The sequence below is a fragment of the Panicum virgatum genome, chromosome 1K (genome assembly GCF_016808335.1).
Source record: "Panicum virgatum strain AP13 chromosome 1K, P.virgatum_v5, whole genome shotgun sequence".
In the NCBI taxonomy this organism is placed as follows: Eukaryota; Viridiplantae; Streptophyta; class Magnoliopsida; order Poales; family Poaceae; genus Panicum; species Panicum virgatum.
Window position 1 is genome coordinate 34,330,475 of NC_053136.1, and position 26,076 is coordinate 34,356,550.

The 26,076-nt window shown below is 44.5% G+C and overlaps 1 protein-coding gene and 1 long non-coding RNA gene across 2 annotated transcripts; both read left to right on the forward strand.

Moving 5' to 3' along the window:
• The first annotated feature begins 16 nt into the window (after window positions 1-16).
• Window positions 17-470, forward strand: LOC120656781. The gene is made up of 2 exons (XR_005667993.1): window positions 17-268; window positions 372-470. It is a non-coding gene; the product is annotated as an uncharacterized LOC120656781 (long non-coding RNA).
• A 6,977-nt stretch (window positions 471-7,447) lies between these two features.
• On the forward strand, window positions 7,448-11,139 carry LOC120703961 (protein SMAX1-LIKE 3-like). The gene is made up of 3 exons (XM_039988189.1): window positions 7,448-9,016; window positions 9,379-9,622; window positions 9,774-11,139. Exons 1-3 carry the CDS (start codon window positions 7,794-7,796, stop codon window positions 10,938-10,940), a joined length of 2,634 nt encoding a protein of 877 aa, XP_039844123.1. The 5' UTR covers window positions 7,448-7,793; the 3' UTR covers window positions 10,941-11,139.
• Window positions 11,140-26,076: the final 14,937 nt, after the last annotated feature.

Below are 26,076 nucleotides of genomic sequence, written 5' to 3' on the forward strand. Positions count from 1 at the left end.
ACCGTCCAGGGCCGGCTCTTGGGCCATGCGGCGGAGGCGACCGCCGGGGGCCCACGAAGGAGGGGGCCCAACAACTAATATACAGCTAGGCAGTCGTCGTGCGACTGTGCGAGACGAGGGTCCTGCGCCTAGCTCCTACCCCTGATCGTCGTCACCCTGCTGTGCCTGCAACCTGCAAGGTCCTGCGTCCCTGCCCGATCCTGTGCTCGCTTGCTCGTTGCTCCCGTCGCCACCACGTCGATGTTCCTTTCTTCGTGATTGTTGATTGGTAATTCCTATTAAATATGCTTTATCTAGTGTCTTAGATATTTAGTTCTTTCCAATTCCAGCCGAGGTAGCGAGTCAGTGACCATGACTTGCTTTCTAACTAGGTCTTAGATGTTTCCCAAGAAACAATTGTCACGTGCTCAAATATCTTGGACAACATTGATTTAGATACGATTCTTAATGATTTCGCATCAAGAAATGCACGAAGGAGCTTTTTTGTGAAGGACTGAAATATTGTTGATGAAGTCACGGGGTTTAGCTATTATTTGAGGTAATCATACTCGTTTTATTTTCTACTCTTTTGGTTTGTATTATAGACATTGTTCTTCAAAAATTATATATAATATTAGTATTATTATCTATTTTATTATGTTAAAAAATTATTTAATCTAAGGGGCCCTAAAGCGTGGCTCGCTCCGGGGCACTCAGAATCCTAGAACCGGCCCTGGTACCGTCCTGTTGTTCCCCTCTCTCTCTCTCTCTGCTTTGAACCGTTAACTAAGCAAAGACTGAGCGAGGTCTCGGATGAGCATCTCTCTTTCCCTTGCTTTGCTCCATATGATTCTACGCACACTCCTTTCCCCTGCTCCTTTAATTCTCTTTCCAAATGTTAATGTTTTTCGTTTCTTTCTCTCTCTCTTTTTAATTTTTTGGAGCAATAATCTCTTTTTTTCCTTTTGTTTTGCTTTGTTTGGGTTACCATACTAGAGTTACTTTTCCACGGAGCTCTCCTTTTCCGGCGTTTTTTCGCCTTTGCAGGGTAGCCCACTGCACTTTGTTATCATTAGGGCTTGTCCTCTTGCTGTCCTCCGGCCCCTGGCCCCGGCCTGGCATTGTGGTGACCAGAGAGCTTTTTCTTGATTCCGACTTCCAGATTAATTAGTTTCACAAGATCACTTATAGCTAGCATATATAGACATATAACTGCGGAGCTTACTAATAATCACGAGCTAAGCCAATTGATAACTTCAACTGTAAATAAATAGGACTCGGTCAGAAAGCACTCTGAAGAAAGCCAAATGTGACATCATAAATAAGTGGCAACGGATGAAGAAGCCGGGATATGTTTATTCCATTGCCCAAAAGAACGATCACTATGCAGTTTTACAAGAATGCTTAATTATTTGCAAAAATCAAATGTATTTTACGTTTCTTTTGCCAATAATACTGCTGCTCTTTGATGGCGATAAGCCATGGATGTGAACATTTCCGCATGTATTTTGCATGGTACAAATGGGGAATGAACTTGGTTAGTATCCTTGGAAGGCCATGGGCAGCTGGATTGGAGTATGAGCAACTTATAAGGATCAATCCCTGCTTCTTTTCCTCCGCACTACTGTTCACATCCCAATACAGAACAACGTTCCAGCACGACTTTCAAGACAAATGTGCGCGATTATGACCCGGTCAATGATGCTTAGCTTAACCACACTTTGGTGCCCAGGCTTTGGCTTGTAACCCTCGACGCTGATGATTACTGTTCACATCCCTAGAAAAACGACAACAGCATCAGGATGACGCGTACTGTAGTTCATGGCCACTTTGACTGATGCGAAGGGAGATGACTGCTTTACATGTTCCGTAATGGTATATGGAATTGCTCTTGATGGAATTTTCTCTTCAGTGCAACTATCGATCGCCACTTGCAAAATAATTGTTGGGAAAATGGGGAACCTGTAGTGTTGATTTAACTTGTAAGAAATGATGAGCTCAGCTCAAATGTATGGCATTTTGGACAATGATGGAACATTCTCCAGAATACAACTTTGACCACTACTTTACACTACTATATAGTATATACATGGAAAGGATAATAAAGTTTGTAACATCGCTATATATATATCATGGAATTATTGTTCAAAAAAATTGAACAAATCCAATGCATGGTACTATTTTTATTTTTTTATATAACCACCCAAGTACATTTTCTTAAATCATCAGCTGGCTACTGGATACCTCTAGTTGCACAATGGACAATTGTGATGTCTGTCACACATTTACTTACAGAACATTTGCCCTTTTCAGTTTATGCAAGCTTACAAATTTCTTATTTGACACTTATAAAGTTGATGCTTCCTTATTTAACACCGGAAGTTTTAACTTCACTATTTTACACTGAGTTTGAACTTTCATTCCCTATTTGGCACTTCCGTCGATTATCGCACATGAACAGTAACTTATAAAGTTGATTCTTCCTTATTTAACACTGGAAGTTTTAACTTCACTATTCTACACTGAGTTTGAACTTTCATTCCCTATTTAACACTTCCGTCGATTATCGCACATGAACAGTACTTGTGGACTTTATACTCTCTTTTCTTGACTAAAATAACTATCAAATCACCTCCAAAATTCATGATTTTTAGGGATATAACAAATGGAGATGAACCCATTTTGCACAAAAACATATATGCAAAATTTTAAATCTTAAAATTAAAATTCACCAAAATATGCTACCTTTTAAGACTACATAAATTTTTAGGGCACAACATTACTTTTCCAAAATTATGAACACATACATAATAAATCCATTATGGCTTAAAATAATTTTTAAATCATTTTCAACCATACCTACTTAGAGAATCTTGAAGTTATTTCAAAATTTTATTTTTGTGAAACAACTTTAAATTTGATTTTTTTAGTTTTTGTAAAAAACTTTAAACTTGATTTATTTAAGAAGTTCAAACGTTCTTTGTAACTTATGCTATAATGTATTTTTACAAATTAGTTTATCCCACTATAGGAGTATCAGGTATTTTTTTGCATAGTTGTTGGTTAGTATTTTTGTACTCTAAAATTCAGATAATTTTCAAAAGTAGCCTATTTTGGTGAATTTTAGTTTTAAGACCTTTAATGCTACATATGTGTTTTGATACAAAATGGGTTCATGTCCATATGTTGTATCCTTACAAAAAGTTTCATTAATTTTGGAGATGATTTGCTTGTTGTTTTAGTCTAGAAAAGGGAGAGGAGAACCCACACGTCACTATTCATCTAAGTTAACTGATGGAAGAGAAGTAAGTATAAAACAAGGAATGAAAGTTTAACTCAGTATCAAATAGGGAGGTTCAAATAAGTGTAATACTTTACTGGTGCCAAATAGGAAATTTTCTCTCTACATGTAGCTTACCAATATACCTCGTGAGCTATGTATACTAGATATCAATATCACTGATGCTGATTGATTTCTGCTACACACCGGGAGAAAAAGGAGAAAACCAGAAAGAGCATACTGCATCTGTTTGAGTGACACTTTATTCCTCATACTTTGAGTCCAGAGGGGAAGATCCTGGCCGGACACGCATCCAGATCGACTGTCTCCAGCATGCACCTACACTTGCTCCAGGCTCCAACCAGATCGCTCATCCTGTTACCAATCGGTTGGTGATCAGAGGCCTGTGCTGTCTCAAAAGATGAGAGGCCACATCGATCTATCCATCTCGATCAGACGGATCAAATCGACCGATCGATCGCACATAAAGCATCAGACGTTGCATCATCATCATTGCCTACTGCATCCATGCAGAGGATTATTCCCGGTTGGCTGTTTATTTCTTTGCCTGAATGGAAGAGAGCATGATCCAATAATGCCCTGTATAATCTTACGTACAGGTACAACAGGTGCATGCAAAAAGTGTCCGTCGTACTAGGTGGTATGTGCCACTAACTTTCGTGTGTGGCGTGAATTTCTTTTCATCTATGTTAGTCTCAAGATTTGAAAAAATATTGCACGATGATCCTTTGCATTCCATTATTAATTGGACTTGCTGGTTTCAAACTGAAGCAGAAAGGAGAAGAAAAGGCCTTGCCTCTCACAGCTTCTGCTTTAGCTTATCGATTAAAGATCGAATACAAGGCTAAAGTGTGTTGCTAAACATCATGATTAATCTTCAACAGGTTACGTAAAAGATGGAATTAAACTCTGAAGGACTCCATCCGATAGTAAAAGTAAGTTGTTTTAGTCATCTTCATTGTAATATCACAAAGCAAAATCATTCGATGTTTTAGGGAGGTTCCTTTTGACCACACTTTCCTGTTTCACCTTCTTAATTGCGTGGCTACTACTCTTTTCCTTTGTGCTATATATATAGGAGTGTATAGCTAAGGGTATTGTCGGTGTTCGGACCTCGCGGTCTAGCACCAACCAGTGATGATACTGCGTATCCCAGTCCCTAGATGGTTGATGCAAGAGAAAACACAATGACACCGGATTTATCCTGGTTCCAGTCGATGAGGCTGTACGTCCAGCAGGGAGGGAAGCACTGTATTATCTTGCACCGGGATGCTTGTAGTAGGGGGTACAAGCTTGAGCGAGAGAGGGAGAGAAGCTCCCAAGTCTCTAGATGTGCTAGAGTTGATTGAGGCAAGTGCCAATATGGGGAGGCGTGAGTGCGGGTGGGTGTGTTTTGCTCTCCCCCTGGAGGGAGCTCGCCTCCTCCTTTTATAGACTCAAGGAGGGACGGGTTACATGCACGGGTGATCTCAAGAGTCGTCCTTTTCTCCCCGAATCGGGAGAGAACAGTTGTGGTTCCTATTGTCTAGCGCTGTGGAGCATGGCGCCGGGTGTCGTCGCAATCCTTGAAAGTCCTTTGACCGTGCCCAGGACGTGTCCCTGTCCTATGGCGTCAGTAATCGGCATGGCAGCGGCTGCAGGACGCGCTGTCCTCACATTTGGCGAGGCGGGGCGCCGAGGGTGCTACCGATGGCGGCCTCATCTCGGTCAGTGGCCGTACTGTGTTCGAGGGTCGCTGTCCATATCCGTTGAGGGTCCTGCAGAGGAGAAAGTACAAGGATTTGATAGCACAATGGTCGTGCGGTGTCAGACGTGTCCGCACAGCGCGCCGTAAGTCCACACAGTGCCGGGAATAATGGCACAGTATCCAGAGCAGGCGGATGGGACTCCGGTCACGTCCGCTGTGCGGCGTGGCTGCTGATGCTGTCTGACTCCTGCTCCATTCCGCGGAGTTGTTAGCAATAAATGCGGCCGTCCCGTCGAGCAGTTGGGTCACAGCTCCAGTCTGCCGAGGTGGGTCTCGAACGAGGCGGAGTTACTCTGCGCCGAGGCCCCGTAGAGGGGTCGGCCGAGGGGGGCCTCGAGCGAGGAGGAATTCGCCTGCGCTCCGCGGGTGACCCTTTACCCTCGGGCGAGGCGGAGATGTAGCGCGCTGCCAGGGGCCTCGGCGGGGAGACCTTGGGCGAGACGGAGGTCGCTCTGCGGCCTGTGAGGCCTCGAAAGAGTCGTACCTTAGTGTCAGGCCGTGGGCTTGAGTGCGCATTTGGGCTTTTCACACCTGGAGAGGATTTGGGCATCCAAGCATAGATGATGGCACTGCTCCAGGGGAGGATTTGGCCTGATTGCCTGATTGCGTCTTGCGTTCTTGGGGGCGCTTTAGTCCCTAGGTTAGGGTGCCCCATATTATGGTACCCGACAGTCAATTTTGCAATTCTTTATGCGCATATGTCTAAATTACTTATATTTGTGACTGAACGAGGTAGAAGCTACTTGATTTCAACCTCTACCCCCCCCCCTCCGCCCCGCCCCAAGGTGCAATTTTTCACAAGTTAAATCTGTGTCAAAAGGGTAAGTTTTCTTAACTACTGCAATAAAGGAATTTTACTGACGGTTCAAAAGATTAATTTTTCACTTGTAATTACAAAATAAGGGTGATATTTATATTGCCGGTTATGTATAAAAATCCAACAAAACAAATTATGTGTTGGATATGTGTCGAATATGTGTACAGTTTGGTTACGATTGGACTTGAGTTGTAATTTGGTAGGTTAGAGGTAGAGTTTGGGTCATACTTTGCATCCCTAGGGCCTATAAATATAAGGGCACTACCGTGTAACCGCGAGACGACTTGGCAGTTGGTGTGAGCGGTGGTGTTGCTGCGGTGGTGTCCGGATGCCATTGTAGCTGTTGTTTATGGAGAGGAGTGTCCGTAGTCATGCCCCGAGGATGTAGCCACATCGCCGAACCTCGTTAAAAAACATTGTGCCTCGGTGTCGTTCTCGTTTGTGTGATCTTGTGATTTGGTTTTGCGTTCTTGAGTTATCGCTTCCGCACTATTATTCTAACATTATGTATCACATTGGAGACCTAATTTAGATACATTTTAAATCCACTAGAACTTGAACCTAGGCTGAGTTCCTCCTTGCCTAGGTCCATATTCACTCTTGTTTAAGCATACTATCATGAGATTACAACACTGTGAAAATAATTCTAAGGCAATATGTCTACTCTACCGAAAAATAAGTGAACTGTGCACCCAAAATGCTAGTCTTAATTACGCCCTAGCTTAATGTTCCGTAGATGGAAGTTTGTCCCAATTGCACAGAAATAAAATCATTATTCCGCTGACCCAACAAATTACTGAGTTCCAAATGGGCCAACAAGCAAGCTAGCAGAGAAAACTAGTATACTGCCTTGATGTGTTCATATAATTGAAATTACGTTGTGAGGCCCCAATGCAAGTTCTTGGAAGTTAAAAGGCGAAACAGTTTATATTACCCACAACCACAAGCAAGAAGCAAATGGAATCTATCTACCTGACTACCTCTGGCTTTGGGGCAGCAGGCATCCCATCTCATCCCACATATTCGTCCTCTTCCTGCACCAAGGTCGGCCATATTTGGCAACAAAAAAAAAAGGGAAGGGGCTATATACTCGATCCACAAAAGCAGAGAGATGACCGATGAAGGCATAGAGACACCAAAGATCTTTCCGCAGGTTCTAAATCTGAGGCGAACCAGCTTGTATTGCTCACTTTGATGCATTGTGTTCATATCACAATTAGCACTAATCACTATTGGTTTCAGCATTACTTTTATTCTTTAGAGGCTGCAGCGTATTCAGTGCATGCAGGCTCTGCAGCCGAGTTGATGACACAACTGCATGAGCACAAGAAACAAACAAACAATCTAGTTACAGATACTGTGCAGTGAGCTTGTACTCCTCCCTAGTCCTAGGTGCTGCTACCTGAAAATGAGCAGCGATACAGTGTTGGAGACAGAGACAGGAGAGAGGAGAGAGATGGATGGAAAGAAAGCTGAGATCAGGTCGCTTTGTATCCACTTTGTCAGCACATGCCATACCCACTTTTTCACACCACAAAATCCGCTTTGGACCAAAGAAAAAACCCTCTCCCTCAGTCCCTCTACCCCTCTCTCTCTCTAGAAAGAAAAACAAACACAGCTGAGCCCTCCATAGCAAGAAAAGCACAAACCCAGACACCAAAAAATCCACCCAGACTTCACCCCCATCAGTATTCAGTTCTAGGAGTAGAACACACACTGCACCTGCAAAAAGATGAACATGTAACTACAGCCAGCACAACACCAGGCAGCTTGCATATAAAGCATGCAGCAGCACCAGTTGCCCAGACACCCCACCACCATCGAGTGACCCTATCATCATCTCAAAGTCTCAAACACGCTCATCCTAGCTTTCATCTTTGATTTCTCCCGGCCCGCGAGTTCAATCAAGCAAGATAAACAAGCTTTTGCAGGGAGGAGAGCTGCAGAGGATGAGAGCCGGGGGCTGCACGGTGCAGCAGGCGCTGGCGCCGGAGGCGGCGGCGGTGGTGAAGCAGGCGGTGAGCCTGGCGCGGCGCCGCGGGAACGCGCAGGTGACGCCGCTGCACGTGGCCAGCGCCATGCTCCACCAGCAGCAGGCGGCGCCGCCATCGACGGGGCTCCTGCGCGCGGCCTGCCTCCGGTCGCACTCGCACCCGCTGCAGTGCAAGGCCCTGGAGCTCTGCTTCAACGTCGCGCTCAACCGCCTCCCGGCCTCGGCCTCGCCGCTCCTCGGCGGGCACGGCCACGCGGCCTACTACCCGCCGTCCCTCTCCAACGCGCTCGTCGCCGCCTTCAAGCGCGCGCAGGCGCACCAGCGCCGGGGCTCCGTCGACACGCAGCAGCAGCCCGTGCTCGCCGTCAAGATCGAGCTGGAGCAGCTCGTCATCTCCATCCTCGACGACCCCAGCGTCAGCCGCGTCATGCGCGAGGCCGGCTTCTCCAGCACCCAGGTCAAGGCCAACGTCGAGCAGGCCGTCGTCTCCTCCATTGAAGCGAACAACTCAGCTTCCACCGCCGCCGCCGCCGGGCCTCAGAACCCTAACCCTAGCGCCGCAGTTCCGTCTGAAGAAACCAAGCCAAGTAAGCTGCTATTACCTCTCGACCAAGTGCGCGACGAGGACGTCGCGGCCATCCTGGACTGCCTGGCCTCCCGGAGGAAGAGGCGCGTCATGGTGGTCGCCGAGTGCGCGGCCGCTGCCGAGGCGGCGGCGCGGGCGGCGGTCGACAAGATCAGGCGCGGCGACGCCCTGCGCGGCGCGCCGCAGGTGGTAGGCCTCAGCTTGTCCGGGTTCCGCGACCTGCCGAGGGGCGAGGCGGAGCGGCGGCTCGCTGAGCTCCGGCGCGCGGCGGTCAAGGCCGGCGGCGTGGTGGTGGTGGTTGAGGACCTCGGGTGGGCGGCCGAGTTCTGGGCCGGGCGCGCCGATGCGGGGAGGGGGAGGTGGCCGTCGGGCTGCTGCTACTACTGCGCCGTGGAGCACGCCGTCGCGGAGGTGCGCGCCCTGGCGTGCCGCGGCGGCGGCGGCGACGGCGTCTGGCTCGTCGGCTACGGCACGTACCAGAGCTACATGAGGTGCAGAACCGGGCAGCCCTCGCTGGAGAGCCTCTGGGGGCTCCAGACGCTCGCCGTCCCTGCGGGCAGCCTCGCCTTGAGCCTCAACTGCGTCGACGACAGGTAAAATAAAATACCCTCATCATATATTATATATATGTGATCATATCCAACTATCCATCGATCAATTGGAAAATCATCGCATAAAAACGATCAAACCACGTTTGTCTTAAGCTAGAAGATTGCATGTTTTTCATGCTTGATTTCCTGAAAAAAGCAAGACATGTTAGATAGGTCTCACATCGATCAGCTTCACATTTCTTCATTGTATATATCCATTATTCGTCTTGACATGATTGAAACAATATGTGGCAAAAATCATATTATTATTCATCCAATAGACAAGTAGTACTCAGCAAAGAGTATATATGCAGCAGTGATGACGACAGATGAATCTCATTACCGGTTCTGATCTGTCGTGGCAGTGCATCAATGGCCGTCAGTCACCTGTCGAGCAGGGCCAAGTGCGAAGGAAGTAGTGGGAACGGGTCGATGTCGCGTTGCATGTCGCTTTTGGATGCCGGTGGCTCCGCCGGCCAGCTGACGGCCGCCGTCCCCGCCTGCTGCGGCGACTGCTCCGCCACGAAGTGCAACGCTGCCAAGGAGTTGGCACGATCCGTCCTGCCGGCGTCCACCATTCCTCCTTGGCTCCAGCATTGCCGCAATCAGGTAAACATCACATAGGACTGACATGCATCATCACTGTCGTCACCGAAATCGATGTGCTTATTATTATTGTTCTAGCTAGATTATTTAATTAAACAGGCCATTTGAAGATGATTAACAGTTTAGGTTTTGTTTTGCGCTGTGCTTAATGCAGGAGCGGCCATCCCATTGCAAGAAATGGAGCTCAACGTGCGGCGAGTCGCCGTCTCATCACCGGACGGCGGCGCTAAACTTCTCCGCGGTTGTGTCGCCGTCCTTCTCGGTCTCCTCGTACGAGCAGCACTACCACCACCCGCACAAGCCGTACCAGCAGCAGCCATGGCCTGTCGCCGACGACGACGCCCACGAGGCCAAGCAAAGGCACCCGTGGACGAAGGCCCGGTGCGGCGGCGGCGGCCAGGTGCACGTCGTCGTCGACGACGAGGACGTCAAGCTTGTCAATGTCAAGTCCCACGACTCGAGCGCGTCCAATGGCTCGGTGGAGTACTGCCGCTCCCGGTTCAAGGAGCTCACCGCCGAGAACCTCAAGGTCCTCTGCTCCGCGCTGGAGAAGGAGGTGCCGTGGCAGGCGGCGATCGTGCCGGAGATCGCGAGCACGGTGCTCCGGTGCCGCTCCGGGATGGCGAGGAGGCGGGACGCCGCCGACGCTTCGAGCTCGAGAGCGGCGGCGGGCTCGAAGAAGGAGGACACGTGGCTGCTCTTCCTCGGAGGCGACGCCGAGGGCAAGGCGAGGGTGGCCAGGGAGCTGGCCCGCCTCGTCTTCGGCTCGCGCAAGTGCTTCGTATACGTCGGAGCCGCCGCCGCCGCGTCGTCTCCGGCGCGGTCGTCGGACTCCGTCGAGCAGCGCCGCCACAAGCGGCCGCGGCTGCCGGAGGCGAGCGGCAACGGCTGCGTCGGGAGCCTCTACGAGGCCGTGCGTGACAGCACGCACCGTGTCGTCCTGGTGGAGGACGTGGAGCAGGCTGGGCAGAGGGGCATTCTGGAGGCCATCGAAAGAGGGTCGGTCCGGAGCCATGGCGGCGAGGAGGCTGCCCTCGGCGAAGCCATCGTCGTCCTCAGCTGCGAGAGCTTCGACGCGAGGTCGAGAACCTCATCGCCACCGACGACCAAGAAGGCGAAGGCCGAGATCGAGGAGGAGCCCAAAGAGGAAGCCATCGTCACCGCTGGGTCGCCGTCTTCATCTTGCCTTGATCTCAATCTGAACATGAGCTTGGAGAACGATGACATGGAGGAGAGCTGCTGTACGGATGCCGGCCTGCTCAAGGCAGTGGATCGGGCGTTCTTCTTCAGACGGCCTGATGAGATCAGTGGTGATTATTAACTAGTGATCAGCCATATCAATGCAAATGGCATGTGTTTAACTTATTTCTCACCTGCTTTGTTCTTCTCTGTAATGTTGGTTAGTTTCTTGTAGCGTAATTGCTAGTCAGCTTCTTTCTTTTTTCTTTCTTTTTTTTTGTTTTGCAAGGATTGTGCTGGAAAGATGGAGTTTTCAAATATATGAGTCAGCCTTGGATTTAGCATGCTGGAAATCAATTAAACACACGTAAAATTTCGTGGCTTAAAAATACTAGCATTTGGATTATTCATATATATATAGCTGATTAGCTCAATCGATTCCATATATATATATATATGTGAACAAGCATCCAGTGGCTTGGTTTGAGATCTTAAAATTCTATTGTTGGGCAATTAATATAAGTCTCTTTTTTTTTTTAGTAAGACATCATAAAGATGTCTCATATCTCATTCATATCGATGAAAACAATTGGTAGTACAAATTAATATAAGTCTCATATGGACATGAGAGCATGTGCTCTTTCTGTTCACGTTAGCATCCTCCTCTTTACACTGCACTGACCTTACAGATGACCAAACGAATTCATCATGAATTTTATTGTTTGGTTTCAGAGTCAGTAGTACATGTACAGCCTCATTAATTACAGTACACCGATGTGAAAGGGAGCAGATATATTCCTGACATGCAAACATAACTAATCTAGCATCCTCCTCTTTACACTGCACTGGCCTTACAGATGACCAAATAAACGAATTCATCATGAATTTTATTGTTTGATTTCAGAGTCATCAGTAGTACGTACAAGTCAGCTTCATTTACAGTACAGTAGTACACCGATGTGAAAGGGAGCAGATATATTCCTTGCATGCAAACAAAACTAATCTAGCTATCTTCGTTCGGCTTTTTGAAATTCTCAAAAACAAAAAACAGTATACTTGTTCTCAACTGAGTTGCTTCAAATATTATATTATCGGAGTGATGTGTTGTGAAGTATAAGTAAAACTTCACTTTTTTAGTTTGTTTTCATGTATCCAAGAAAATTTATGACTTGCTTCAAATTTCAGATACAAGACCCATTCCATAATTCAGAGACCTGATTTTATATCATGGTTTAATAGAAAATTCAATCCATACAAAACAGGGAATAATGCCTTAGTATATGTATGTGTTCAAATTATACTTCTATATATGTCCTATAGCTGGAAAAGATGTTAAGATCGATACACATGTCTACTTTTCCTTATTTTAGTTTTATTTCACCATTTTTTATATATGTAAAACGTGCAATGAATCCTTATGTTGCATTGCTTAACCAAAAATATATGTATATTTATATGTTAAGGACAAAATATTATTGAATATAAAGAAAAATCTATAACACCATTCCTGTTTATTTGACACTTTGATTCATTGTTATTCACTCTTACATACACCCTCCAACATTAACACATTATCCGTAAACCACCTTACAGATCATCTCGCTAGTCAAATAATCAGTTTGTGGCCTTCTTCATGAATTACAAAACAAATGTATATATATGGTATTTGGTCCAAAGTTAATTTTCAATCTATTTGATCGATATATATGCCGTGATCAAGAAACTGGAAGTAATTGCTAACTAGAGTAGTATACAAAAAGTTTGTGGGATCTTAGAGAGGATATACATCATGCTAATATACATGATTAATTCAACATTATTAGTTCGGTTTGTCGGTTCTCCTGACATAATTTCAGCATAAAGTGCACAAAGAAAAGCACGTAATTAATGTAGTATCTCATATATATAGAGAAGTGAATGGATAATAAGAGAATGCATTAAATGGATTGTCACTTTGTCACAGACACGCTAAGCCTTTTCGACATATATTAAAGTACACATAAAGTTCCTCTTCCAAAGCTGGGTGATCAACTAACGGCAGGTAGATAACTAAAACCAGCTGGTAGTATACGTTGTTTAATTTGTTCTTCAGGAGCAGCTAGATGCATACGACGTGGTACTGACAGTGCAATTGCAACCGCATCAGGATTCAAAACTTAGAGCTTGTGCAAAGTGGTAGCCACTTTAGAAGGCAAAGAAACAATCTTCTCATATGAAGTGTAGCAAAAGGACGCTACTTTCGATGCTAGTCTAGTGTGATTTTGCAAAAGGACCCCTGCCTCTTTTCTCTTTTTCTGTTTTTCCTTTTTAATCCTCTCTTGCCCTTTTGCTTTAGGTTCTCACAGTGCCCAACATTCTCGTCTTTGGAAAGTATCAGTGGGGTGTGTGAAAGCTTAGCACGGATACGCGAACAGAAGGGGGAAAAAAAAGATAAGCATCCTCTCATTTGGTAGACACTGAGAATTAAAGTTTTATGCTTTATTAGGATCCTCTGGAAAGAAATATCTTCCATCATCCATCCTTCAATTTGTTAGCACTGAATTTACATAAATACGCACACACAAAAAATGCAGCTGTAAAGTGCTAACTTGTCGTTGAAATTAGCCTTTTTGCAGAATTGTACGGGAATGGTTTTATATCTATTGCCTTTCTTATATATAGGAACTGAAAGAAGTATGGAAAAGCATATGCTAAAATTAGAATATGGTAGTGAACTGCTGCCCTACTGCATGCTGCATTTATATATGCTTTCGTTTTAAATTTTTATTTAATTCGTAAGCATGCTTATATATACTAGTACTGCACGCACTCGTATGCCCTCCTGCGGCATCTCTTTGTTAGCAAACGGAATGAGTGCAATTTTTGTTGAAAGTTGAGAGTCATGCATCAAAATTTGTGTCGTGTACTCCCAATAAGCTAGGACAAAAGTAGACCCATTCTACCAGTACTAGCACCACACTGCTGAAAACTTTATTGGGATACACAATATATACATCCATAAGACCCTATCTTTACTTTGATGACTTCATTTTTCTTTTTCTCATCTACTGAAACACACCATTTTTGCAATGTTACTGATCAACAGCTTCCATGGAAGAAGGACAGCTCTAGGAATTTTAATCCTATGCTTTATTGAAACATGTAAGTTCTAGGTTTATACCCACCCAAAACCCGCTTGCCAAATAGATCCTAAGGTTGCAAAGAATCAACGTCCATTCAAGAATATGAGGAGTTTTTTTTTTGATATGGTCTTTAAGGTTAGACTCCAACCATTATTTTCTCTCAAAGTATATCATCAATAGCTACAAAACATTTGCATGAAAGCATTTTGAAATTTGAATCTAATTGTATAGTTTTCATATACTAAGCATACATATAGTCAATAAATTGGGTTTTACCAAGCACTACTACAAAAATGATTTGTATAGCAACAACCCAATTTTTTTAGGGACATGTCAAAATTTAACTTGTTGTTACAAATGGAGCGGGATTATTGTAACTTTTGACCCGTCCTGAAAATGCATTTCTTGGAACAGGTGACGCCATCACCCGCCCCTACAAATGACCCCATTTGTAGGGGCGGTTGATGGAGTCACCCGTCCCTAAAGAGAACATTTCTAGGGGCGGGTGATGGCCTCATCCGTCCGTAAAATGCATTTTTAGGGGCGAGCGATGACATGGACCGCCCCTACAAATGATCCTATGCAAAATAAAAATTCATAACTTTTTCATATGATCTTGGATGAAGTCAAACTTTATATCAAAATTATAGAGAATAACAGGATCTAAAACTTTTTAGTTGATAATGGTTTCATTTAAAGTCATTTAATGGTCTAAAAAATAATTATAAGTTTTCTAATAGCTATAACTATATGGTATCTCATATAACTGAAGTCATACTTTGAGGTTTCCACAATCTTAACCTTTATATATAATGAAATTTACTTGGCATATTTTTTTTATTTCTATAGTTCACAATAACCATAGTGTAGAAGTTTCACTTTGTTTGATTTGTTTTGCTATATGTAAAGATTTAAATGATATCAGATAAAATAGAAATATATTTTTAGAGGCGCGTGATTGCGTCACCCGCCCCTAAAAATGCCCCCTACAAATTAATTTCAGATTTAATATAAAACAATAGCATACCCCATATAGTCATAAGTGACTGTGTGATATGGTGGTAAGAAAGCAACGCACGAGGCTTGAGGTAGATAGTTCGAATCCTAGGTGATGCAAGTGTGCATATTTGGTCAAAAATGTTACCTAGACTACCCCTAGAAATAACATTTTTAGCTGTGAGAACTAGGGGTACGTACCGCACCCGACTTGAAAAATACGATTTTACCTGCCCCTAAAAATGCCTTTTGTAGTAGTAAAATGTACAGTAGTACATAATATATAAGTTGACACTCGCAAAGAATGGACACTTGCACAAAGTGATCACAAGTGTCCTGATGTCAATAAGCGTGTTGCCCACCATTGAAAGAATAGGCAACCTATAAGTTGGTATGTTCCACTATAAGAAACCTGGCGAACTAAGCTACCTATGCACAGTTCGATCAATCTCATTAATTGATGATTAAATAGTAGATTTTGACCATTTTAATTTATAAATTGTCTTTTTCTAATAGATGGAGAAATTAGATATTTTCTTTAACTAATTGCTGCCTTTGGTCTTACGTACACCTACACTATGTCCAATGGGCATGCTGGAGCAAATACTTCAAGTTATACACATAGTAAAAGGAAACATATCAGGTGCAAACCACCGCCTTCGTGCAAATTGTGTAAACTTCAATCTGGGACACCGGATCAACATCCAAGGGGATGAGCAGGGGGAGTGGGAGGGGGGATTTGCAGAAGTATGATTAGAGGCGGGTGGTTAATTATAAAATTATCCAATCTGTTCATCCCCTTGAATATTGATCCCGTGGCCCAGATATATAACTAGAAACATCGTGAGAAAAGGGAAGGATATATAACTTGGAACATACTTATTATACCAAGTAGTTGCTTTATTTGTTTGAAACCATACGACCCTAGACTATGGAGACATGCATGCATGCATGCATGCATGCATGCATGCATGCATGATAGCTAGATTGGCTAACTTGAAACGTGCCTCTTTTGATCATGCATCTGCATTGCATGCATAAATGTCCCGGCCAGCTTGCTCCCTCCAGTAATCTGTGACTGATCATGAGACAGCCCTGGAACCTAACTTTGATCGGCTGCCCCAGCTCGCTCGATCATTCATTCATGCTCATATGCATGCGATCCTAGGGATTCGACATCTTTTATGGATCGGTGAGTTTTGTCTCTCGATCGGAAGTACGCACTCCCAGCTGCTGTCGCTTTTTTTTGTACCTTTTAAAGTGCAGTGTGTGCAAACGCTTTTGAGCACCTCAAGACTCTTCATCTTCTATATAAATAAGCTGGATAAATGCAGTTATATATAGCAAAACAAAAAAAAGAACTAAAGGAATGAAGTATTTGATATGTAATTAGCTGATGACAAATGATACGTATATATATAATTCTTTAGAATTCAGTAAATTTAATTTTACATGTATAAACGGTGTGTCATTGTGCGAATTATATATTCGTCCATGAACATGAAGTTAATTGCAAACCATGTCGTCGCAGAAAAATAAGTACATCCGTGATCACACACTCGGCTCGGCCGGTCATCATGTTCATGCATATTTCTGTCGATTCAGCAGTTCAGGATTTGTTTGAACAAAAGCTGTGTGAATCTCTAAAGAAGCGTCATGGAGAAACAAAGTTTCTACGTCGCAGAGGGCTTTTGCTAGACTTTTGAGAAGAAAGGAGCGCGGTCCTAGCTCTACGTACGTCTCTCTCTTCTCCTTTTCTTCTTTTGATCAGCGCCTCTTTTCATGCGATCATATGAAAGAAAGACGAAAGCAGAGGGCCGGGGTGGAGAGAGATGGGCGCATTAGGGCGTCCACAATAGCTAGCTATTTAACTAGCTAGATCTGATGTGGTAATAGAAAAGTAAGAGAGAGACTAGTCACTAGCGACGAGTAAATAACTGATCTATTTCACGTAGTTTAAGAACCTGTGAGACAAACGTGTGGCTCCAATAGTATAAAATAGTTTTACCTTTGATCTCTCACCTCCACATCAACAGACTACGTAGCTGGTACTAACTATTACAATTGCGGACGCCCTTATACGTTTTCTGCTGCTGCGTCGAAGTGAGGGCTTACAGCACTTCTTGGATCTCTCGCTAGCTAGGTACTGACGATCATGGCAATGCAAACTAGGTATCTAGCTAGGCAGCTACATATACTGTAACACCCAGGTGTTAATCCTCGGTAATTAAGTTAATTGAAGTCATTAGTTTTAAACTCACACGACAAAGCGCAAAACCAAAACACCTCCTGTCAGCCTGGGCCAGTTCAGCCCGGACCGGTCTGACCGGTATGGGCGACCGGTCTGACCAGTCTAGCCCGAGTTGGTCGGGTTGGGCCCCTCAGCATTTAAATCTCTCTCTCTCTCTCACTCCCTCACCAGAACACACGCCATCACCAGCTCTCTCAGCTCGCCTCCCGAGCTCTCTCTCCCTCACCCCACACCCCAAACCCTAGAGCCCAAAACCTCCCCTCCATTTGATTCCAAGGTATAGAACGGATCAAATTGGCGTGGGGAAGCTTCATCTCCTCGAGTCCTTCCCTAGGGTGCTGCGGATTCAAGCTCTCCTCGAGGAAAAGCCTCTCTCAAGGTATTTTGCTTGGTATGAGTCGATCTCCTTTTCTAGAAGGTGATAGGTGATATCCTCTGGTCAAAAGCATCCATATGAACCCATGAACTAGTGCCTAGGAGGGTTTTAGAATTTTTGCACGATTTTCGCCGCGTTGTGGATTCTAGGTTGGTCTGGGTAGGACCGGTCTGACCGGTCGGGTGTACCGGTCTGACCGGTAGGGGCCTGGACAGTCCGGATACTCCGGGTTCATGGGGGTTTAGACATTCCGAGTTTAGGTCCGGATTCTCCGGACTCGGTGGTCCGGATACTCCGAGTATATGTCCGGGTACTCCGGATTTCGGTCTCAGTGTGCACCCAGGCCAGACCGGTCTGACCGGTTGGGTATACCGGTCTGACCGGTGTGGCAGAGGCTGAGAGGAGTTTAATCAGAGTTGCTGGTACAATTAGTTAGAAATTAAGTGGTTATTGGTTACTCTTATATTTTTTATAAATCATGCATGCAATCTCTCATGTCATGTGCATATGCATACGTGTAGCGGCCGCGGCGGAGGGGTCGTATACGAGGTGGTTGCGGAGCCACAGGAGCCGCTGGGGCAAGCCCCGCAGCAGGAGGTTCGCGGGGAGTCGGCCCAAGGCCCAACTCACCGCAGTGTTGAGCAGCAGACGCAAGGCAAGCCCCGGTGCACATCCTTTTATTTTTAAATTATGACACCTATATTTATGTTTCTATTACTTGTGCATTAGGTTCAGGAATTGTTTGGAACCCTAGTTGCATGATCCCTAGGTTCCCTCGAGTTATACTAGTGTGTAGAGGACGTTAGAAATGCTATGCTTAATAGAACTCGGTAGAAGACGAGTGATTTCGGGTCACTCGCGAGATATAGGGTATTTAGTTTTTGAATATATGGAATATTGAATTATGGTAAGAAAGGAAAAGAATTGGAGACCGGGCGGGGAAAAGTTAGCCCCGTCTGTGTTGGTTAAGGACCATTCGTTGTCTGGCCCTGTGATCGAGTTTGAATTGTACTAACCGCATGCCGGGAGTAGGAGGTAGTCGAAACCGGTAAGCCTAGTACTGCCTTGCTTCGAAAGTACAGGAACCCGCACCCAACTCCTGGGGCGAGTCGAGTAGTCGCGGAGAATTGAGATGCGTATGTTTACTTTTGGTGGTCTCACGTTGAGCTCGGCTAACCATATGTCGTTGGGCTGGTTCCTGTAGTTCAAGGTAGGGAGGGAAATGGTTGGCATGTATAGTCCGACGGGGCAAATACGTGCCGTGTTGGTTAGGTCCACCTTGCAAGGTTAAATCGGATCGATTCGCCGTCAGTCGCTCTCGGATATGAGCACCTTTATCACAACACCGCATCGTAGTAATACTATATGGAATTTGAAGTGATGTTTGGAAATGACTATCATGAATTATTATCCCATGTTTGCCATGATTTGCTTAGCAGTGCAAATACTAGTTAATGATTTTTGTGTATTAAATTTGGAGCTAAAAGTGGAAAAATAAGGACTTATTTTAGAAGCTTTTTACGCAAATTAACCACCAGCCAGAAAGCTTTGCATGTCTAGATATGTGGGCTAAGTTATACCCACTGGTCGGGTAAGCCTTGCTGAGTATTAGTATACTCAGGGTTTGTTGCCACAATTATTATTTCAGGACACTCGGACGTCGATTTCTTCCCCTGCTGCGTTAAATTCATCCGCAGAGACGCAGAGGGGTGGGAAGTGGTGGAGAGAGACCCTTAGGCTAGGGCTTGGTCGAGTTGTACACTTGGGGCTGAGTGTGCAGCCGTTCTGTTTTTGCGCAGACCGGTCTGACCGGTCCGTGGGACCAGTCTAACCAGTGGTGTCGGCAGGTAGGGCCGACCGGTCCGACCGGTTGGGAGAACCGGTCTGACCGGTCTTGATAGACCAGGACTGGTGAAAGTAGAGTAGTTGTAGGATCTTTTATATTTGAGCTTCAGTCGTATCTATTGTAAAGTTAAGCTTGTAAATTATGTATGTATTTGTACTCGGTTTGTAAAACTAAATGTTTCATGTCAGGTTCGCTCTTGTATTTTTAAGTATTGTGTCGTGCTTGTACCATCTGCGCCCACCTTCACGTGGGACTACCGGTGTTGTTTCGATCGGGCCGTGGGTTGGGAAAGGATCGCCAAATTAAGCCATTAAGCTAATGCGCCCGATGTGTTCAAATGACGGCCATTATGCTTAATTAGAGTTTTAATTTGGCGGTTCCGTCACATATACATCATCAGGTAGTATTGTTTTTCTACATATATGATGAGCAGGTGTAGCTGGACATAGAGTGGTCAATCATGCATGGCTTTGGGATCCAAAGGAATTGGCTGTGATTTCCATCTCCTTTGCATGAAGCATCATGAGCTTGCAGCTGCTAACATATAGTATATATCTGTAGTAGCCAAGAAAGGCCTAGGCAGCAACCCCATATGATACTTCTTCCATGTGCTATCTATTCCTTTCTGTCTTTTTATTATTTCCCTTTTTTTCCTCTTTTTATGGTGTGCTATTTATTTGCTGGTAAAAAAGGAACAAAGGGAGAAAAGGTCTCATTTGATCAGGCCGCAGTTAATAATTTGGTGTCTTGGACCGGTCAAAAAGCAATGAGAGAGAGATAGAAAGTGATGGTAACAATAGCAACTGCAGAAGCTGAACATCTGTGGAGATAGATCCAATGTATGTAGCCTTTGTTTTGATGGAATGAGAATAGGAGAATATTATAGCTAGCTAGCTAGGAGCAAGAGATGGGAGAATGTAATAACGTGTGAGCTTTTTGTTTCATGTGGGACGTGGGCCGTGTTTAGTTCCCCCGAAATTTACTGTAGCGCGGGTGAAAAGCGTGGGTGAAAACACTGCAGCACACTGTAGCATATTGTAGCACGTTTCGTTTGTTTGTGGTGGATATTGTTCTACCATGATCTAACTAGGCTCAAAAGATTCGTCTCGCAACGTACATCAAAACTATGCAATTAGTTTTTTTATTTACCTACATTTAGTACTCCATGCATGGGTCATTTGCTACATTTAATGTTTTGATGTGATGGAGATGTGATGGAGATGTGATGTTTTTGTGGGGTTTTTGGGGAACTAAACAGGGCCGTGGTGTTCTGGCCTTCTGGCTTGGCAGATCGATCGAGCTCGTAGCTTTATGCATGCATGACAAAGAAGGTGGCAATCCCAAGACAAGCCTAGAGATTGAGGGGACCAAGAAAAAGCGTGGCTTTCATGCTTTTCTGAAAGGTGGCTGAAGCTAGCTGAATGCTTCCACTTGCTAATGCAAGTTTTATTTCAAGGAGTGGGCTGGTATTTGACGGAAAGTGATGAGGAGCACAAGTTATGCCAAGCTTTGGGTAGGGATGTGTCATATCACAATTATATTCACAGGCTAAAATAACAATTGTTGCATGATGTGTCATATCACAATTAATTCACAGGCTAAAATAACATTTTTTGCTGTGTCAATGTTGATTTTGGTTTTTCTAGCTCTTTACTCCTTTGATTTATTATAAGACCTAGTATTATCTCATTAGAACCCAAAAGGATTGTTAGTACCCTTAGTTAATGAATTTGATCTAAACAATATGGACCAATTGTTTTCCAATTTAGATAATCTCACACATATCAGAAATTGTCAAAATCGTAGATTCTAAGTTGAGTAAGACATCTTTAGGTAAGATTACAATCATAGGATTATAAACATAAAAAATGTAGAAACGTAGATTATATTAACTAGAATAGTTGAACCAAACTCTCTAATTCTGTAAACATAAAACTGGATGACAAAATTGAGAATTTAACAACCATATATAGACATATGAGCTCCATTATTTGTGCGGTATAAATTTTGTGAACCGAAAACACAGATAATAATGACAAATAAAGCCTAATTTGCTGATTCAGGCCCATGTGTAGTATGACGCACCTCGTTAGGGCCAGAGGCCCAAATCCTTGCCCATTTGTTTCTAATGTTTGCACGTACTTGGCCTCTGTACAGGCCCAAAGTTTTGTCTTCAAAACTGCAGCCAATAGCGGCAGAAGAGAGACCCCCCTTTTTTTTTGGATTTCAGTTAAATGGCCCTTACGGCCTTACTGATATATATTTGTATGTGAAGAAAATGTACTTAGTCTTAAGTGAATGGCATGTGAGAATAGACTGTTATTTATACATGTGATCTTTTCAGTTCGAGGAGCTATTAGAATTTGAAATGTATAGTTTAAGAGGTTTATATGCATCACCACTATTAGTTCAAATTAAGCGGCAGTACGTCTCAAGTGATTTTAGGTTCAAATTAGTGCACTGCTGGTTATTGGTTGTTTGAACCCTCTGCGATACAAGTTACTGTTGCTAGTCGTTGAACTGATATATACTAGCTAGTATCATCACTGTTGATTGTTCATTGCTAGCTGGTTCCAATAATACAGGCGCAGTGACAGTTTGGAAACCACCCGTGGTAGGAAGCTACTGTACAAATATCTCCACACGTGAAACCACCTAAAATCCAAAATTGACACATAAAAAAATAGAGAAATTCACAAAAAAATCAGAAACATCCGACTATATATCAATCTAACAACTCCAATCATAATCACAATAGCAATTGGATTTTTTTATCTTTTCTAAAAAATTACCTACATCCGCCATTATAAAAATAGACTAAAATAACCCCTAAACATGTATCTAAATTACCCACCTCTGCTATTATAAAAAAAATTAAAGTAACGCCCTAATTTTCGTATAAATTACAACACCTATGCCATTATAAAAATAATGCAAACAAACAACCCCCTAAATTTACAGATAAATTATCCAATTATGTCATTATTAAAAGTTAAAGAACCCCATAAATTTGAATATAAATTATATAATTATAATAAAATATTAAAGTACACCAATATAAAATTCTAAATTACTAATTCTATCATTATTAATATTATTATTTATATAAAAATCCTACCCACGATATGTGTCATCATGTATTCACACTACTACAATGTTCTTAACTTAGGCAAGCAAAAAACCTTAACAGAGGCCGTTTTGCCGACCACCTCCAATGAGAGGTCACGGTTAATCATGCATTAGCGGAGGCAGTTGGCTGCCCGCCTCGGTTAATCGGATAAACAAAACAAAAAAGATAACAAAGATCATGGACAAGCTCAATGAGCCCATCCTCGGGCCCGTCATGCCCAATCATGGCCGCTGCCACCGCTTACCGATCAAGCCGCCCAGGTCGGATCTAAGCCCATGGAGGAGATGGAGCGCCGCCGGGGGAGGCTAGATCCGGCCCTTCTTGCTGGATCTGATGTCCACGGTACCAGATCCAGCCCATGAGGGAGGAGGAGGAGGAGGAGCGCCTGCTTGCTAGATCTGGTCATCGTGTGCCGGAGGGCGCGCCGGGCTAGCTCGGGGCAGCGCCGCCGCGCTGCAGCCACCGGAGGGAGAGAGGGCACGCCGGGATGGATAGAGTGCCGGAGGTGGAGAGTCCGCTCGAAGTAAGGAAGGGCGATAGATCCTCCGCTCGCCTACGCCGCCTCCACCTGTGTGCGACACCTCCAGCCCGCGCGTGCCATGCCACCTCTGCTGCTGCTGCAACTGCTCCCCATTCCGCACGGATGGAGAGGGATGGGAGGGAGCTGCGCCACCGGGAGAGGAGAGAGCCGCGTCGCCTCTGCTGCTGCTGTGGGGAGGGAGGAGTGAGGGAGAGGGAGGGACGGCTCGGGGGCGGTGCTGTCGAGACAGGGGAGGGGTAGCGGCGCTGGGGTGAGAGGCGCGACCTGGGAGAGGGAGGAGAGGAATGAGCGAGAGAAACCCTAACTCCTGCTTATATACTCTGAGCGACATATCGGGTCGAGATGGGCTGTATGGGCTCCGAGATGGGCCAATATTATATCCAAGGCGGGCCTTATAGCGTACTCGCCTCGGTTAATGTATTAACCAAGGTGTTTACGTGCAGACATTTTAAGGCACCCGCTTTAGTTAATCGTTTTTGCAAGGCAGTTTTTTTTGTAACGGACTCAGTTAATAAAAAATGACCGCCTCGGTTAATCGCAGGCATTAACCACGGCGGTTCAAAATCATGATAGCCGCTGAGGGCCTTTTTATATGTCACGCTTAAGGTTTTTTAAGTAGTGTCATGTATGATGGGAAGAGATAAGAATACAATTCACAAACAAATAGTTCAATTAAATATATATTAAATATATATGGAGGTATGCAAAATGAATTCTATTGCAACTAGATAATGATAGATATGTATTTTAGAATATGTGCTAGAATATTTAATTGATGAAAAAGTACGTGAGATAGATAACTATAATTATTAGCTATAAGTCTTATTTTATATTAATTATAATTAGCTTGTGCTGGAGCATAGATAGTCTAGTATATATAATTAAGCTAGTAGCTAGCTACTAGAGGTAGCTTCATATAAAAAAAGCTGCTATTTATGTCTCATCGAGGACATGATGATGGATGCCTGTAATTTGCCAAGAGTGATGGATGTATATTCTACTACATGTTTAGAAATTAGAACGGTGTGGGACAACTAATGGTGTGGTGGTACACACTGCTAAAAAAAACATTTTTAGTGACGGGTAAAATTCTATTTTTAGGAACTGATGTGCTACCCGTTGAAACAGATCGGGTTCCCGAAAGGCGAACCCAACTCGCTGTATCGTCGTGATAGTCCCTGGATCAGTAGCTATCACATACAAAACTCATTTCAATCGAATATTACAGATATAACTCACGTTTACAACATCACATGGGTTTATTTATTACATAATCCAAAGGATTGTATTATGAATCTCAGAGTACAAGCCCCTTGGGCTAAAAAGAAAACAAACAGAAAGCGGAAACAGTAACTAGTTTTCTGGGCAACTTCATCTTCACGAATCCTCTCCACAGGCAGCTCGGTGAGTAGCTCGGGCCATCATTCACGTTGTCTTCCGTTATCATCCTGTCGACTCCGTCACTTGGATCCTGCATCTATCAGGCTATCCCCAAGGACGGGATAGGTTCACGTCACCATCCGTATGCAAGCTTTATGTGAATACAAATGGTAAAGAATAATGCCAAGGATAGGCTATGTTTTCCTATGCAAGCAATACATATAAGTCATCCAAAACACCTTTCAACACGAGCAGCTCCGGCATCCCGGACTCCCGGTCTCCTACCTTCCTCTACAACTGCCTCAACCCTGTTTCAGTGCGGGAACTCCCTCTCCCCACACCTCAGCTGCTATCCGAGCAGGAAAAGTGGTACTAGAGGGAGGTAGAAAAGTATATGTGGTTCTAACTACATTTGTGGGGCCAGATTCAGAGTTGTACATGACCGAGTACGCGACTATACGTATAGTTTTCACACTGCAGGGGTTGTACACCTGTACCCACTCGCCACGAATCCAGCCAAGAGCGACCCGATCTTCTCTGAGGCACCAGTCAACGAAACTAACGGCTATGGCACCATCCTGCTCCCGGTTTGGGGCGCGTCCTCCCTCATAAGGTCGCCCGGGGCTATGAAGCAATCTAGAATGGAATCAACATGGATCCTGCGATCGGGGGCTCAGGGTCTTGCCCATTCCCCTTGACACTGAAACTCTATCCTCCTACAAGTATGATGCCGCGCATAGCTAGATCAGGCTGGGTCCTCCCTCATAAAGAATAAGTGGTGTGCACGTTTGACATAGTTCTGTCACTAGGGCCACAAAGTCAAGTCCTTCATCCAGTCGAGGCGAGCGTCTTCGTCCAAGTTAGCATTCCGTCAACACGGTCTGCAATCGATACCCATCACAAGTATCTCCTCCATAACTACACCTCTACTATGTTTCCACGGGAACGGTCTAGCACCCACCACAGGTGCCCTTCACCCAATTACAAGTGCTGCTCAGGATCGCGCCCAACGCACAATCCCCGGCTCCCGATCCGAAGATCAGGGAAAGGGTCCGCTCGTCCCCGCTATAACCTAATCACCAACTCCCATATATGTGGAGGCATCTTCCAGCAAGCAAGGACTATCACATCATATATTCACATTCCCCAAATCTCACTCATAGTAGCAATAACATACAACAATTCACATCTAAGTATGGGAATCAAGGAATACAGTAAATAAATGGCCATGCAAGCTCATCTCATCACACACAATTTGGGAGCGTAGCGTATCTAGCAAGCAATGCCTAATAGGTATTCAATCGCGAATGGGTGTGAACCCGATAGGTCTTCGTAGTCTTTCACGGTCTCTGACATCTTCTGGTCGTCCGGTACGTCCTTCTGGGTCCTCCGGGTGTCAGGATAGTCCTTCTGAATCTTCTGGTAGTCCGGGATGTCGGTCAACTCCTCCACGTCAGGACCTAATTGTAATTACGTGTAAATATAGGGGCCAAAGTGCAAGAATGCACAAAACAGTCTCGAAAGAGATCCAACTCACAACAAAACATATTTTATCGTGTAGATCATGATTTTATAAGAATTATGAAACTGGTTTCATATTTTTTGGAGCTCCGGTTGAATTACTGTGATTTTTCTA

Coding starts and splice junctions, on each gene's coding strand:
- LOC120703961 (XM_039988189.1), top strand. CDS start 7,794: ATGAGAGCCGGGGGCTGCACGGTGCAGCAGGCGCTGGCGCCGGAGGCG. Junction 9,017..9,378: donor CTCAACTGCGTCGACGACAG/GTAAAATAAAAT, acceptor CTGTCGTGGCAG/TGCATCAATGGCCGTCAGTC. Junction 9,623..9,773: donor TCCAGCATTGCCGCAATCAG/GTAAACATCACA, acceptor TGCTTAATGCAG/GAGCGGCCATCCCATTGCAA.